At 44.4% G+C, this 16509-nt stretch overlaps 2 protein-coding genes across 7 annotated transcripts in view; both read left to right on the top strand.

Moving 5' to 3' along the window:
• The window catches only part of ILRUN (inflammation and lipid regulator with UBA-like and NBR1-like domains), a 239303-nt gene that overhangs the window by 106333 nt on the left and 116461 nt on the right, over positions 1-16509 (top strand). For all 6 annotated transcript variants that reach the window (XR_011319233.1, XM_069756566.1, XM_069756564.1 and 3 more), the window contains exon 3: positions 6656-6853. Coding sequence is in view for 5 of the 6 variants with exons in the window: in XM_069756566.1 (XP_069612667.1) it covers positions 6656-6853 (198 nt within the window). In the remaining variant the exon portion in view is untranslated. The remainder of the gene's footprint in view (positions 1-6655; positions 6854-16509) is intronic.
• Positions 10868-15909, top strand: LOC138669800 (uncharacterized). The gene is made up of 2 exons (XM_069756562.1): positions 10868-14573; positions 14915-15909. The coding sequence occupies exons 1-2, from the start codon at positions 14218-14220 to the stop codon at positions 15792-15794; spliced, it is 1236 nt and encodes a 411-aa protein (XP_069612663.1). The 5' UTR covers positions 10868-14217; the 3' UTR covers positions 15795-15909.

Here is a 16509-nt window from a genome sequence, read left to right as displayed (position 1 = left end):
CTGTATCCCACAGTGTCTCCCTCCCCAGCTTATTAGTATTTTGCTAGCGTATAACAGACTGGACGCCGTGCTCATCACACAGGGGGAAACTGCACACGGGGGAAGACCTTTCACAAGAGACACTCGGGGACAGAGCAGGTGCCAGTCCCTGAAATGAGCTTATCTGATGATGCTTTGTTTCAGGAAGGGGGGCAGGGGCTGTGACAGTGACCTCGGCCTCTTCCCCCTGATGATACTTAGAGTATTCCAGCATGCAATGGGGATTCTCATATGTATAGTCATCAGGCAGGAAGTAGAGAAAAAAATACAAAAGTAGTTAGTGTAGTTAGGGAATTTTGTAAAGCAAGTACCATATTTTTCTGACCTTAAGACGCACCTAGGTTTTAGAGGAGGAAATTAAAAAAAAAAAACATTTGAAGCAAAAAATGTGGTCAATTTTGTACTTAATATCCCCTATCCTGGTATATATGGTCCCCCTCATCCCTATCCTGGTAGGAATGGTCCCCCTCATCCCTATCCTGGTATGCAGGGCCCCCATCACCATCCTGGTATGATTGGCCCCAATCCCCATCCTGGTATGCAGGGCCCCATCAGACAATCATAAATCAAAAAAACAAAAACAAAGCAAAACATTACACATAACTCCCTGCGCTCCCTCGCAGCATCTTGTTTCAGGGCCAGCAGCTGCTTTATGCTTGTAAGCTGCGCATGGCAGGGATGTCATGCGCTGCTTTCAAGTTGAGAACAGCTGATGGAATACTCTCTACTTCCCACACCGGGACTATGTGCGCGGAGAGCAGTTGAGTATTCATTGCTCTTTAGTAGCGTGCACAGTGTTAGCCTCAGGCTTCTTGCAGCTTCTGGGCAGTCACGTGTCCCCGCTACTAAAGGGAACGAATATTCCCTGCATTCCATGCCTATGGGAGTGAAAAGCAATGAATATTAATTCCCTTTAGTAGCGGGGACACATAACTGCCCGCCAGCTGCTGGAAGCCTGCAGCTGACACGTTGCTCATTACTATAGGGCAATGAATACTCACTGCCCTCCACGCACATAGTCCCGGCGTGGGGAGCAGTGAGTATTCTGGCAGCTGTCCTTCGCTTGTTAGCAGCGCATGACTTCCCTGTCTTGCTCTGCTTGCAAGCATAAAGCAGCTGCTGGCATCGGAACAAAACGCTGCGAGGGAGTGGAGGAAGCTAAGTGTAATGTTTGTTGTGTTTTAATGTTTTTCTGATGGGTCCCTGCATACCAGGATGGGGGCCAATCATACTAGGATAAGGATTGGGCCATGCATACCAGGACAGGGATGGAGGCCAATCATACCAGGATAAGGATGGGGCTATGCATATCAGGATGCTATTAACCCCTTCATGACCCAGCCTATTTTGACCTTAGTGACCTGGCCGTTTTTTGCAATTCTGACCAGTGTCCCTTTATGAGGTAATAACTCAGGAACGCTTCAACGGATCCTAGCGGTTCTGAGATTTTTTCGTGACATATTGGGCTTCATGTTAGTGGTAAATTTAGGTCAATAAATTATGCGTTTATTTGTGATAAAAACGGAAATTTGGCGAAAATTTTGAAAATTTCGCAATTTTCACAATTTGAATTTTTATTCTGTTAAACCAGAGAGTTATGTGACACAAAATAGTTAATAAATAACATTTCCCACATGTCTACTTTACATCAGCACAATTTTGGAAACAACATTTTTTTTTTGCTAGGAAGTTATAAGGGTTAAAATTTGACCAGCGATTTCTCATTTTTACAACGAAATTTACAAAACCATTTTTTTAGGGACCACCTCACATTTGAAGTCAGTTTACGGGGTCTATATGGCTGAAAATACCCAAAAGTGACACCATTCTAAAAACTACACCCCTCAAGGTGCACAAAACCACATTCAAGAAGTTTATTAACCCTTCAGGTGCTTCACAGCAGCAGAAGCAATATGGAAGGAAAAAATCAACATTTAACTTTTTAGTCACAAAAATTATCTTTCAGCAACAATTTTTTAGATTTCACAATGGTAAAAGGAGAAACTGAACCACGAAAGTTGTCCAATTTGTCCTGAGTACGCTGATACCTTATATGTAGGGGTAAACCACAGTTTGGGGGCAGGGCTTGGAAGGGAAGGAGCGCCATTTGACTTTTTGAATGAAAAATTATCTCCATTGTTAGCGGACACCATGTCGCGTTTGGAGAGCTCCTGTGTGCCTAAACATTGGAGCTCCCCCACAAGTGACCCCATTTTGGAAACTAGACCCCCCAAGGAACTTATCTAGATGCATATTGAGCACTTTAAACCCCCAGGTGCTTCACAGAAGTTTATAACGCAGAGCCATGAAAATAAAAATAAAAATTATTTTCTCAAAAATGATCTTTTAGCCTGCAATTTTTTATTTTACCAAGGGTAACAGGAGAAATTTGACCCCAATATTTGTTGTCCAGTTTCTCCTGAGTACGGTGATACCCCATATGTGGGGGTAAACCACTGTTTGGGCACATGTCGGGGCTCAGAAGGGAAGTAGTGACTTAGAAATGCAGACTTTGATGGAATAGTCTGCAGGCGTCACGTTGCGTTTGCAGAGCCCCTGGTGTGCCTAAACAGTAGAAACCCCCCACAAGTGACCCCATTTTAGAAACTAGACCCCGAAAGGAACTTATCTAGATATGCGGTGAGCACTTTGAACCCCCAAGTGCTTCACAGACGTTTACAACGCAGAGCCGTGAAAATAAAAAATCATTTTTCTTTCCTCAAAAATGATGTTTTAGCAAGCAATTTTTTTATTTTCACAAGGGTAACAGGAGAAATTGGACCCAAGTAATTGTTGCGCAGTTTGTCCTGAGTATGCTGGTACCCCATATGTGGGGGTAAACCACTGTTTGGGCGCTCATCGGGGCTCGGAAGTGAGGGAGCACCATTTGACTTTTTGAATACGAGATTGGCTGGAATCAATGGTGGCGCCATGTTGCGTTTGGAGACCCCTGATGTGCCTAAACAGTGGAAACCCCTCAATTCTACCTCCAACACTAACCCCAACACACCCCTAACCCTAATCCCAACTGTAGCCATAACCCTAATTACAACCCTAACCCCAACACACCCCTAACCACAACCCTAATCTCAACACACCCCTAACCCTAACCACAACCCTAATTCCAACCCTAACCCTAAGGCTATGTGCCCACGTTGCGGATTCGTGTGAGATTTTTCAGCATCATTTTTGAAAAATCCGCGGGTAAAAGGCACTGCGTTTTACCTGCGGATTTACCGTTGGTTTCCACTCTTTTTTGTGCGGATTTCACCTGTGGATTCCTATTGAGAAACAGGTGTAAAACGCTGCAGAATCCGCACAAAGAATTGATATGCTGCGGAAAATACAACGCAGCGTTTCCGCGTGGTGTTTTCCGCACCATGGGCACAGCGGATTTGGTTTTCCATAGGTTTACATGGTACTGTAAACCTGATGGAACACTGCAGCGAATCCGCAGCAGCCAATCCGCTGCGGATCCGCAGCCAAATCCGCACAGTGTGCACATAGCCTAATTCAAAAGGTATGTGCACACACTGCGGAAAACACTGCGGATCCGCAGCAGTTTCCCATGAGTTTACAGTTCAAATGTAAACCTATGGGAAACAAAAATCGCTGTACACATGCTGCAGAAAAACTGCACGGAAACGCAACGGTTTACATTCCGCAGCATGTCGCTTCTTTCTGCGGGTTCCGCAGCGGTTTTACAACTGCTCCAATAGAAAATCGCATTTGTAAAACCACAGCGAAATGCGCAGAAAAACCGCGGTAAATCTGCCATAAATCCGCAGCGGTTTAGCACTGCGGATTTATCAAATCCGCAGCGGAAAAATCCGCAGAGGACCAGAATACGTGTGCACGTACCGAAACCCTAACCCTAACCCTATCCCTAGTTTTTACCCCAACCTTTAAAATCTTTATTTTTTTTATTGTCCCTACCTATGGGGGTGACAAAGGGGGGGGGTTATTCAGTATTTTTTTTTATTTTGATCACTGTGATAGGTTTTATCGCAGTGATCAAAATGTACTTCAAACGAATCGGTCGGCCGGCAGATTCGGCGGGCGCACTGCGCATGCGCCCGCCATTTTGGAAGATGGCGGTGCCCAGTAAAGAAGACGGACGGACCGCGGGAGGCTCGGTAAGTATGATGGGGTCGGGGGGAGCACGGAGGGGGGTGGATCGGAGCATGGGGGGGTCGGATCGGAGCACGGGGGGTGGATCGGACTGCAGGGGGGGGTGGATCGGAGTGCAGGGGGGGTGGTTGGAGCACGGGGGTGAGATAGGAGCACGGGGGTAAGCGGACAAGAGCACGGGGGGAGCGGACAGGAGGACGGGGGGGAGCGGACAGGAGGACGGAGGGGAGCGGAGCAGTGTAAAGGACAGATCGGTGGCTTGGGGGGGCGATCGGTGGGGTGGGTGTTATGACCTGGTGGTTAGGACAACAATGGACCTGGTGGTTAAGAGCACACAGAAGAAACCTGATAGTGACAAAAATACAGGACAAGCTCTGGGAAGTGGAAACTCTGCTGACCGCAATCCCTAATCCTATCGCACACACTAGAAATAGCTGTGGATTGCGCCTAACGCTCCCTATGCAACTCGGCACAGCCTAAGAACTAGCTAGCCCTAAAGGAGGAAAACAAAGCCTACCTTGCCTCAGAGAAAATTCCCCAAAGGAAAAGGCAGCCCCCCACATATATGGACTGTGAAACAAGATGAAAATCACAAACACAGAGATGAAATAGATTTAGCAAAGAGAGGCCCGACTTACTGAACAGAGAGAGGATAGGAAAGGTCACTTTGCGGTCAACACAAAACCCTACAAAAAACCACGTCGAGGGTACAAGACCTCCGCACCGACTCACGGGGCGAAGGCGCCCCCTCGGCGTCCCAGAGCTTCCAGCAAGCAGGACAAAAATCAAATAGCAAGCTGGACAGGAAAATAGCAAACAGTAAAATTCAAGCAGGAACTTAGCTTCTGATAGAGGAGACAGGTCACCAGCAAGATCCTGGAGCGGACTAGACCAATACTGAAACATTGACCGGTGGCATGGAGCAAAGAACTAAGTGGAGTTAAATAGAGCAGCCAGCCAACGAATTAGCCTCGTCACCTGTGAAAGGAAACTCAGAAGCAGCAGCACCACTCACCGCCACCAAAGGAAGTTCATGGACAGAACTAGCCGAAGTACCATTCATGACCACAGGAAGGAGCTTGACAACAGAGTTCACAACAGGTGGGGTGGGGGCACATCAGTGTTTCCAGCCATGGCCGATGATATTGCAGCATCGGCCATGGCTGGATTGTAATATTTCACCAGTTATAATAGGTGAAATATTACAAATCGCTCTGATTGGCAGTTTCACTTTCAACAGCCAATCAGAGCGATCGTAGCCACGGGGGGTGGGGGTGGGGGTGAAGCCACCCCCCCCCTGGCTAAACTACCACTCCCCCTGTCCCTGCAGATCGGGTGTAATTGGAGTTAACCCTTTCACACGATCTGCAGGGACGCGATCATTCTGTGACACAGCATATGCGTCACAGGTCGGATTGGCACCGACTTTCATGACGCATATGCTGTGTCACAGATCGGGAAGGGGTTAAAGGGAAATGAATATTCACAGCCCTCCATGCCCATGGGCGTGGAATGCAGTGAATATTAATTTCTCTTTAACAAGGAGCATGAAAGCAAGCCGCAGCCACCGCTTCCTCCTGTGACCTGCTGCTCCACCGCTTCCACTCTCCCACCTCCTCACCACAGCAAGAGCAGATACATACGAACTATAAGCCTCACACCACCCAACCCTTTCCCCCCACCCCATTTTCCTTCACATTTTTGGAGGAAAAAACTGTGTCTTATAGTCTGAAAAATACGGTATATTAGAAAATAGCTTAGTTTATGGTACTAAATATAAAGGGAAAAATGCTTTGCCATCGGATCACCCCTTTTACACTTAATACACAAAAAAAGTCCCCACTCGGGTCCATTATCTGTTAAATCTCCATGTCCACTGCCTGCTTATTTCCGGAAAGCACCTATGGAGTCAAAATTATCATTACATCTGTTGATTAATCCCCTGAGGGTGTAATTTTCAAATTGTGTTCACCTTGAGGAGGTTTCTGCTGTTCTGACACTTGGGGAGGGATCAGAGGCTCTGCAAATGAAGTCTGCAAACTATTCTAGAAAAATCTGCACCGAAAAAGTCAAATCGTGTTCCTTCTCTCCCAAGCGCTGTCGTGTTGCCAAACAGTACTGTACTGTCACAGGTGTAGGGTAAGTAATGACAGGATCGTTTGCGAAGAATGCCTTCCAGCAGATATTTAATAAGCCATTTTTTCCTGTGGGACTTAATAATCCACTCCTCAGACATAAATGTGTACTCTTGCAGTTTCTGAAAAGCATTCTTCAGAGCATGAAAAGATGAATCCTCTGTGATGAACCGAAAAGTTTTATTTGCAGTGTGTTCACTGTGTGGCAGTAATGTCTTTAGGTTCCTTATAGTAGTTTTACCCCCATCATACACACACACACCTTATTTAACATATTATTTTTTGTAGATATTGAGTTTGTTTTCCTTGTTAATTCATGTTTCTTATTTCAATTAGTTCTGTTTTTCTAGGATCTGAAGCTTGGCCGCCTGGGGTGTGTTTGCGTTATGTTGGAGGTGATCAGTTTGGACATGTGAATATGGTATTAGTACGCTCTTTAGACACCCAAGAAATGACAGACGTCAGTGTGCCAATGTGCAGTCCCAATAGGCCTGGCATGTACCAGGGTCAGTGGAGAATGTGTACTGCTACTGGCTTGTATTTTGGAGGTGAGAATCTTTCTTTACACACTTTTTTTGCAGGTATCTTCTTTATTGTATGTAAAGCTAAATCAATCTACATAACAAAATGATGTGTGCATCACTTTCAGTTGTACATAATTTTTTTTTCCCCAGATCTGACATAAGTGCTGTTTATTTTCTGTAACCTTAGAAACCATTTTAAAGTGCAGTAATTTTTCTTTACATTTCTGTCACATTTAAAAGAAATCTGTCACCACATTTGACCTATCAACAATTAATTTGGTGCATACAGGTTATAGACTGCTGAGAAAAGTCCTACCTGTATGTCTCGTATCAGCTTTGTTTGTTGTTAAATCATCTTTTATCACTTTATATAAGTGATCTCTTCCAGGCTCAGGGGCGTATGGTGCCGGGAGATAATTCTGCCTCCAGAGCTTATTTTACATGAAGGTGGCGTTACCAGTGTGGGACAAGCAACAAATACTGAACAGGAGAACTGAAATTTGTATTTCTTTCATATCCATAATAGGGACAGGAATACACAAGCGGTTAAATGGCCCCTCCCTCCACCACCCACCAGGGTTTTTCCTGTCCCTATCAGGGTCAGACGCATAAGGGTATGTTTTCATGGTCAGGATTGCATCAGGATTTGCTCAGGATTTGACGCAGGTAAAATCTGCACCTGAGGTCACTGGCAGGTCACATGCGTTTTTACATGGGTTTTTCCTACGGATTTGTGTGTTTTTTTGTAAGCTAAATAGATATAAAAAAAAAAAATAGTGATGTAATTTCTTGTCCAACCTCTTCATTTACATACTCCATTGAAGAATAATGTTTAGACACATATATACATAGATATGATGGATACAATAGGTAGATCTATCGTATCTATCAATTGTATCTGTTATCTATCTATCTATTATCTATCAATTATCCACCGATATATCTATCTATAGATAGATATAATCAATAGATAGCTAGATAGATATATTGATAGATAATAGATGATAAATAGATACAATAGAGAATAGATAGATGGATAGAGAATAGATAGATGGACAGAGAATAGATAGATGGACAGAGAATAGATAGATAGATAGATAGAGAATAGATAGATGGATAGACAATAGATAGATGATAGATAATACCAAGCCCGATGTTTAGTAATAAACATAATAAAATGGTAACAAAGAGTTAAGCCGGGATCACACATGTGAGAAACTCCGAGTCTCGCATCAATACCTATCACTGCCGCCGGCACTCGGGAGCGGAGTGTGCTGCTACATGTATTTCTACGCAGCCTCATGCACCGCTCCCAAGTGCTGGCGGCAGTGCCGGGTATTAAGATGCGAGACTCATGCGAGTTTCTCGCATGTATGATCCCGACCTTAAATAAAGACACACACATGAAATCTGCATTAGGCCAGGGTCACACTTGCAAGAAACTCACACGAGTCTCGCACCTCAATACCTGGCACTGCACTTGGGACTGGAGTGTGTGGCTGCATGTATTTCTATGCAGCTGAACGCTCCGCTCACGAGTGGTGGCAGCAGTGCTGGGTATTGAGGCGAGAGATTCATGCGAGTTTCTCGCAGGTGTGACCCCGGTCCTCGCATCTTTCTTCCGTAGTAGTGTCCGGATGCCCACACCCCGCTGAACATGGGATCCCTAAACTCTGCTGGCCAGGCTGGAGCTCCTGGATTGAGCTGCTTCCCCTCTCTGCTCACGCTGTCCATCACTATGCGGGTCTGGCGTACGCACCCAACAAACCGGCATGCTGAAGCTTTTCCGGTTACAGAGGAATGACATGCAAGCCTCTAGTACCCGGCGTGTATTCCAGCGTAAACCTCACTCCTGGTATTTGCAAAAAACAGAGTGACAAGACCTAATTAAAGGGGATGTTCCTTTTGACAATTCAGATACAAAACAAGTGAGATGATACTATTTATTGTACTACCAAAGAGGAGCTGAGTTACCAGTGCATTTAGACAGTCAGCAATGGAATGACAAAATACTGATACCCCTACTGAATCCCTTATACTAGTGAGTGATTTGGAAGTTTTCACATTTACTAGGGGTTCTTCTACCTGGCATAGATATTATTTTACATATACCTTTATCCCTTTAGGGTAAGGCTGTTCCTAAAAGGTCTATTGCCCTTTCAACATCTAAATTGAAAGGGGGAAAAAAATGTATCCCATGCAACATAAAGCTTAGTGACCCATATGGGGAAACAATTATGTCCAGAGTATAATGCCACAGCGGTGAAGGAAGAACATTCCTCCTTCATGACTGATATGAGGGCCATAATAAGAGAAGAGGTCCAGAATTCCCCTACGGAGTTACTGTAGTTTTCTTTCGTTTCTCCCAGGCTGCACCTATGCAAAAAAGGCCATGGGTTGGAGATGGAGTCAAAGTGAGAGGAGGAGGAATTGTAAAATTATTCTGGCTCTTAACAGGATGAAGGGGACTGGTTAACTTCAACCTTACTAAAAGAGAAAAGAAATCCCTTTTCTGTTGGGAAGACGCCGATGACGTTCCTACAGGCAGTGAGAATATGATGAAAGTTGAGGAGAATCGCCAAGCCCTTGCAATACAGGATGAGTTGTTTGGAGACTTAATATCCCGAAGGAACAAGGTAGTCCCTGTCAATAAGCACATAAAGGCCATGATCTTAAAGGAGTGGGAAGACGTAGAAAAAATACTAATTATACCAAGGCATTTCAGATCTTGTCTGCTATTTGAGCCAGAAGAGATACAATTATGGGATGAAATCCCTAAGATAGACATCCCAATAGCTAGAGTAGCCAAAAAGACAACTATCCCATTTTATGATTCATCATGCTTGAGGGATCCTAAGGACAGAAAAGGCAGATGGGCTACTCAAGAGAACTTGGTTAACTTCAGCAGTGATTATTACAGCTAACATAGCTGCTACCACTGTAGCAAGATTCACGACCCTTTGGATAGAGGAGCTAGAGGGTCATCAAAAAAGACGTCCAGAGATGAGATCCTGGAATCCATTCCCTTACTCAAAATGGAAAGAGGATTTATGGCTCATGCCTCAGCAGACTCAATTTGGTTTGCCACAAGAAACTGTGCACCTCTAATAGTGTGCGGTGAGCTATATGACTTAAAACCTGGTCAGGGGATAGTCAATCAAAAAACAAGCTATGTTCCATTCTTTTTCTGTCTCCAAGTGTTTGGTCCAGTATTGGATTATATACTAGAAAGAACTTGAGATTAGAAAAAAGGGTCTCCATAGAAGAAATCCAAAAAGGTATTGTCCTTTCGGAGACCCTGTTCTTATCAGGAACCAGAGTATACAGGTAAAGGGAAAGCTGGTTAGTGGAGTTACCTGTTGTGATAGGCAATTCAGTAACACAATGTACATAGCGATCAGAGCACATACAGTGATCTGACAATAACCCAAAATAATAGAACGAGCTCTGAGACGTGGGAACTCTGTAGACCGCAATTCCTGATCCTCTCCAAACACAACTAGAGGCAGCTGTGGATTGCGCCTAACGCTCCCTATGCAACTCAGCACAGCCTAAGAAACTAACTAGCCTGAAGATAGAAAAATAAGCCTACCTTGCCTCAGAGAAATACCCCAAAGGAAAAGGCAGCCCCCCACATATAATGACTGTGAGTAAGATGAAAAGACAAACGTAGGGATGAAATAGATTCAGCAAAGTGAGGCCCGATATTCTAGACAGAACGAGGATAGGAAAGATAACTTTGCGGTCTACACAAAACCCTAAAGAAAACCACGCAAAGGGGGCAAAAAGACCCTCCGTACCGAACTAACGGCACGGAGGTACACCCCTTGCGTCCCAGAGCTTCCAGCAAAACAAAAAGACAAGCTGGACAGAAAAAATAGCAACAAATAGCAGCAGGCCACAGGAATGATCCAGAGATACACAAGTCCAACACTGGAACATTGACAGGAAGCATGGATCAAAGCATTAGGTGGAGTTAAGTAGAGAAGCAGCTAACGAGCTCACCAGATCACCTGAGGGAGGAAACTCAGAAGCTGCAGTACCAGTTTCCTCCACAAACGGAAGCTCCCAGAGAGAATCAGCCGAAGTACCACTTGTGACCACAGGAGTGAACTCTGCCACAGAATTCACAACAGTTACCCCAAAGAAGGCAGAGGAAGGAATACCTTTCTCAATCTGACAACTAACACGGGGAGATAATGATGCCAAGGCAGTGAGAGGAAGACTCCAATCCTTTTTACAAAGTCTGGACAGAAGTATCCCAGAATGCATGGATACTTCAAACAATATCAAAATGGTACAGGATAGAGTTGATGCAGAACTCTCAAGGAAGATTCCACCTTCTGGCTTCCCAGTTCCCAGTCCCTGTAAGTCTAGGAAAGGTTGCTACAGGACGTAAAAAAGTTGGTGCATTCAGGAGTAGTGATACCAGTACCAGAAGCAGAATGGTGTCTCGCATGCTACTCAAATCTGTTTTCAATAAAGGAACCCTGGGACAAATTTTTACACAGTTTTATACAAGTTAAATTATACTATGTAAAAGGTCAGTACTTACAGGGTACCTGCCTAAATCCATGTTCTCACGTTGTCAAACCCCAGCAATCTCCATGCAGTCTGGGAGATGTTGAAGACATGTCATTTAAATGGCAAGGATCAACGCATCAGAATTCTGTCTGACAATGCCAACGACAGTAGCCTTCCTCTGACATCAAGGCGGCCCTAGACCTCACCATCTTCAGGCTTTGGCCAAAAAATTCTTCACTGGGCAGAAAAGACAGTTCTTTCAGTGACGACGATACACCTAAAGGGATCTCAGCTGGAAGGAGATTCAGCAATCAGAATGGAAACTGAACTGGGAAGCATTCTATCGCTTAACCCATTGCTGGGGTACTCCTTAGCTAGACTTGTTGCCCCAAGGGGAAATGCAAAAGCTCAAAAAAAAATTCTCCCTGAATCAGATAGACAACCCAACAGGAATAGATGCTTTGTCCCAAATATGAAACATGGACTTGGCATGTCCCGTTCCACTCTTGCCTCTAATTCCTGTAGTACTTAGGAAAATCCAAGAGTATCAGTCCAGGGTAATAGTGATACTACTGTTTTGGCACAAGAGAAGATGGTTCCCCCTGGTAAAGAAGGCTTTAGAAAACCCGATCTTTCCAGTAAGTCATGATCATCCCAATGTGACATGCCTGCAATTCAATGCCTGAATCCTGAAAGGCAGAATTTGAGATCCAGAAGGGTTTCAGACTCTGTCTTATCCCTTATACAGAGGAGTTGGAAGCCAGAGATGTCTGCAATATACATGAAGATCTGGAAGAAGTTTTGTGAACAGTATCAGGAAACAACGGTGGATATCTTTAGCCCTAATATTCCAGGAATACTAGACTTTCTCCAAACTGCATTTGATAAAGACTTAAGACCCAGCACTTTGAAGCTACAAATTTCAGCTTTGAGTGCCTTCATGGATTATCCACTATCAAACCATCCCTGGATTGAGAGATTTAAGGTAGGATTAGACCCACAGTTAAAGTCTCTGTCCCTCCATGGGACCTGAATTTTGTTTTGAACAGCCTATATAAACCACCGTATGAGACTCTAGAAGACTCTAACATCAAATCTCTCTCTCCTTAACCCCTCTCTGACATTGGACGCAATAATCCGTCCATCTGACCTGGGCTTATTTGACTAGGGACTGAATATTACGGCCACGTGATTCCGACACCTGGCACTAAGTGCCAGGAGCGGTCACTCACCCCTCCCAGCACTTTAACCCCTGAAATGCTGCAATCTAACATGATCATCTCACATAAGGTCTAATCAAACTATAATAAAAATGACTATGACCATGGTACTAATGTAAAATACCAGTTTATTAGAAAATAATTCTCTTAAAAAACATTAATGTATTGAAAAGAGGGTACTGGACCAAACACATGAGGGACAAAAGATGCCATAGGCTAAACCCAAACAGTGGGCCAACGTCTAAGTATGGAGTCAATATCAATAGTACACATCCCATATAGGCATAACAACACCCTTAATAAGAAAAAAACATCTATTTAGTAAGTACTTTTCAGTACCTATGTACTATTGAGGTGAGCTAATGCTAGTCCTCTAGTATAATGCATGGGTCTAAGAAAAATAAACTATTAAGTTCAGAGAAAAGGGTGAACTACCTGTAAGTGGGCCACACGGATGAATGCCTCGGCGTCCCTCTGCCCCGACGCGCGTTTCGCACTGCTTCTTGATGGATAGATTCCAATCTGATTGTTCAGTTTGCACGAAAGCACAAAGGGATGAAGAAATCGAAAGCAACCATGGCAAGATGGATTAGGTCAGTTATTAGTCTATCAGTAGCCTCATGATGAACAGAACGAGCATGAGCCTCAGTGGGCCAAATCTGCAGAGCTGCAACATGGATGAGTCTAAGGGTACCGTCACACAGTGCAATTTTGATCGCTACGACGGCACGATTCGTGACGTTCGAGCGATATAGTTACGATCTCGCAGTGTCTGACACGCTCCTGCGATCAGGGACCCCGCTGAGAATCGTACGTCGTAGCAAATTGTTTGAAACTTTCTTTCGTCTTCTAGTGTCCCGCTGTGGCGGCATGATCGCATGGTGTAACAAAGGTGTGCATGATATTGTATACGATGTGCGCATAGTAACCAACGTCTTCTACATCGCACATACGTCATGAAATTATCGCTCCAGCGTCGTACATTGGAAAGTGTGACAGCAGTCTACGACGCTGGAGCGATATTGTTACGATGCTGGAGCGTCACGGATCGTGCCGTCGTAGCGATCAAAATGCCACTGTGTGACGGTACCCTTAGGCTACTTTCACACTAGCGTTTTTCTCTGGGCGTCGAAAAGCTTCGTTGCGACGCATCAACAGATGCGTCGCAAAGACAGGAAAACGGATACAACGCTTCCATTATTTTGACGGATGCGTTTGCGATTCGCTAGACTGTTTCGTTGAAAAACTGGATGTGTTGTATCCGTTGTTTCCGTTTTTTCATCCGTTTTTATGACGAATCCGTTTTCCACGCCTAAGGCTACTTTCACACTAGCGTTTTTCTCTGGGCGTCGAAAAGCGTCGTTGCGACACATCGACGGATGCGTCGCAAAGACAGGAAAACGGATACAACGCTTCCATTATTTTGACAGATGCATCGGCGATTCGCTAGACGGTTCCATTGAAAAACTGGATCCGTTGTTTCCGTTTTTTTCATCCGTTTCATCCGTTTTTATGACTGATCCGTTTTCCACGCCTAAAAGTGGGAGTCTCCTTGTATGTGATTGGCTACTGGAAAATATGTTAAAGTATATACAGACAGTTTTTACAGCCCATCTTTGAAAGGGTTTAGAGAAAGTGGCAGAGATGGAAGGAGTGCTTGGAAGGATTGCGAGCGTGGTTACCGATGTGATTTTTGAGACCAATCGCCTGGATATTATGGTTCGGGAGCAGGAGGCGGCAGCAGAAAGACGATGGAAGCGTAACCCTCAACGTCGCAGACTATGGATTCATCCCATTAACGCACTGCAGATGACCCGGGGCATCTATTCTACCCTGTACATGGAGTTACGGCAGAACCCGGAGAAATTCTATAATTATCTTCGGATGAGGCAGGACCACTTTGATTTGTTGCTTGAAAAAGTCGGGGATGTCATCCAAAGGCAGGACACACGCATGAGGTCTGCCATTACACCGGCGGAGCGGCTGATGGTGACCCTGCCGTAAGTAACTTTTTTGGTTTACGAAATTGCTCATATGTAATGGCATGCCAGCATATTTTAACGAATAGAAAACAACATCAGCAGTGAACATGGTCCCCAAAATACAGCGCTGAACACAGTGTTGCATTTTCTGGACCATGTAAATATTTACCAAGTATGGGCCCATGTATGCAGAGATATAAAAATGTTGATGTTTTATGTGCACTGCAACATCCTCACCCCCCAAAAAAGTGTCTCTTTTAATTTGGTTCCACAAAAATACATATATTTCTTTAACTTGCTTTCAAATGTAATTAGCTGTCTTTACAATTTATTCTAAATTTTATTTTGCTTTTTCACAGCTTCTTGGCTACAGGAGAATCTCTAACGTCACTACACTACCAGTTTCGACTTGGAATATCGACCATTTCCGGAATTGTGAAAGTGACCTGCCTGGCGATATGGGATGCCTTGCACACAGAGTACATTCCAGAACCAACAAGGGACATCTGGCTGCGGAGTGCAGAACAGTTTGAAAAAGTGTTCCATTTCCCTAATTGCTTGGGGGCAGTCGACGGAAAACACATCCGTATAGCAAAGCCAGCAGGAACAGGCTTTGAGTACTACAACTACAAGAAGTACTTTTCTATCGTACTTATGGCCATAGCGGATGCCCACTGCAAATTTCTGGCTGTGGACATTGGAGCCTATGGACGGTCCAACGACTCCCAAGTGTTCAAAACGTCACCGATGGGCTGTTGTTTGTATGGCGATACATACGACTTTCCACCTGCCAGACCACTCCCAGGAACAACAGGACTACCTATGCCGTATGTCTGTGTGGGTGATGATGTCTTTCAGTTGTCTCCACACCTCCTCAAACCTTACTCCAGCAGAAACTTGACCAGAACCAAAAAAATTTTCAATTATCGCTTAACTAGAGCACGTAGAGTGGTGGAGTGTGCATTCGGCATTCTTACTGCAAAGTGGCGCGTACTGCTCACCACCATAACTCTGCACATACGAACTGTGGATGAGGTTGTGAAGGCCTGCGTGGTCCTCCATAACTATGTACTTTCCAAGTTGCCCGTTTCCGTGGATGATGAGGATTTGGAGACCACCCTGTGGGATTACCACAGCAGCTCTGTACCTTCTGCTGGTTCTGTAACCAGAATGAGGGACGACTTTGAGTATTTTGTTTCACCTGTGGGTATGGTGCCCTGGCAAGATAACATTGTGTGAACTTTAATTTAAGTTCTTGTTGATAAATGTTTGTGTATTAATTTTTTTTTTAATACCACCAACTTCATACTTAGTAGTATACACTTTTGTATATGTGGTATAATAAATCCAATGTTTATACGTTCAAACGGGCGGTGTGTTTTTATTAACAATTATTAACAATACATTTTTCGAACAAAACCATAATTTATTGAAATCTGAAATTTAACAAACCTTTGGAAAAAATTATAGGTTGGTTGACTGAACAAATATTGTCAACCTTTTTTATTTTGTTTAGGGTACAGTGTTTTTGGAAAAAAATACATACTACAAAACATACATACAACAAACAAAGTGTTTACAAATCTGTAAAATGCTGGGTGGAGATATTACCGGAGGGGCTGGAATGTTGGACCACGTCGATAGGTGGGGAATGTGTTTGTTGGGCAGACTGATGGGGAGAAAATGTAGTAGCCCGAGCTGGGGAGGGTGTTGTAGGGCTAGGGGTAGGAAGAGTAAACGGGGAAGGAAAGCCAGACGAGGAAAACATTGGGGAAGACCGTGTTCTTAGAGGCCGGGATGGGAATAGGGACTGGGTTTGGATTTGGGACTGTGGTTGGTATTGGGACTGTGAATGGTATTGAGATTGTGGTTGGTATTGAGATTATGGTTGGTATTGGGACTGGGGTTGGTATTGGGACTGGGGTGGGAAATTTGTAGTGCCAGTGTGGGGAGG

Source organism: Ranitomeya imitator, chromosome 3, assembly GCF_032444005.1.
Source record: "Ranitomeya imitator isolate aRanImi1 chromosome 3, aRanImi1.pri, whole genome shotgun sequence".
NCBI classification, from domain to species: Eukaryota; Metazoa; Chordata; class Amphibia; order Anura; family Dendrobatidae; genus Ranitomeya; species Ranitomeya imitator.
This window is presented reverse-complemented; position numbering and strand designations above follow the sequence as displayed.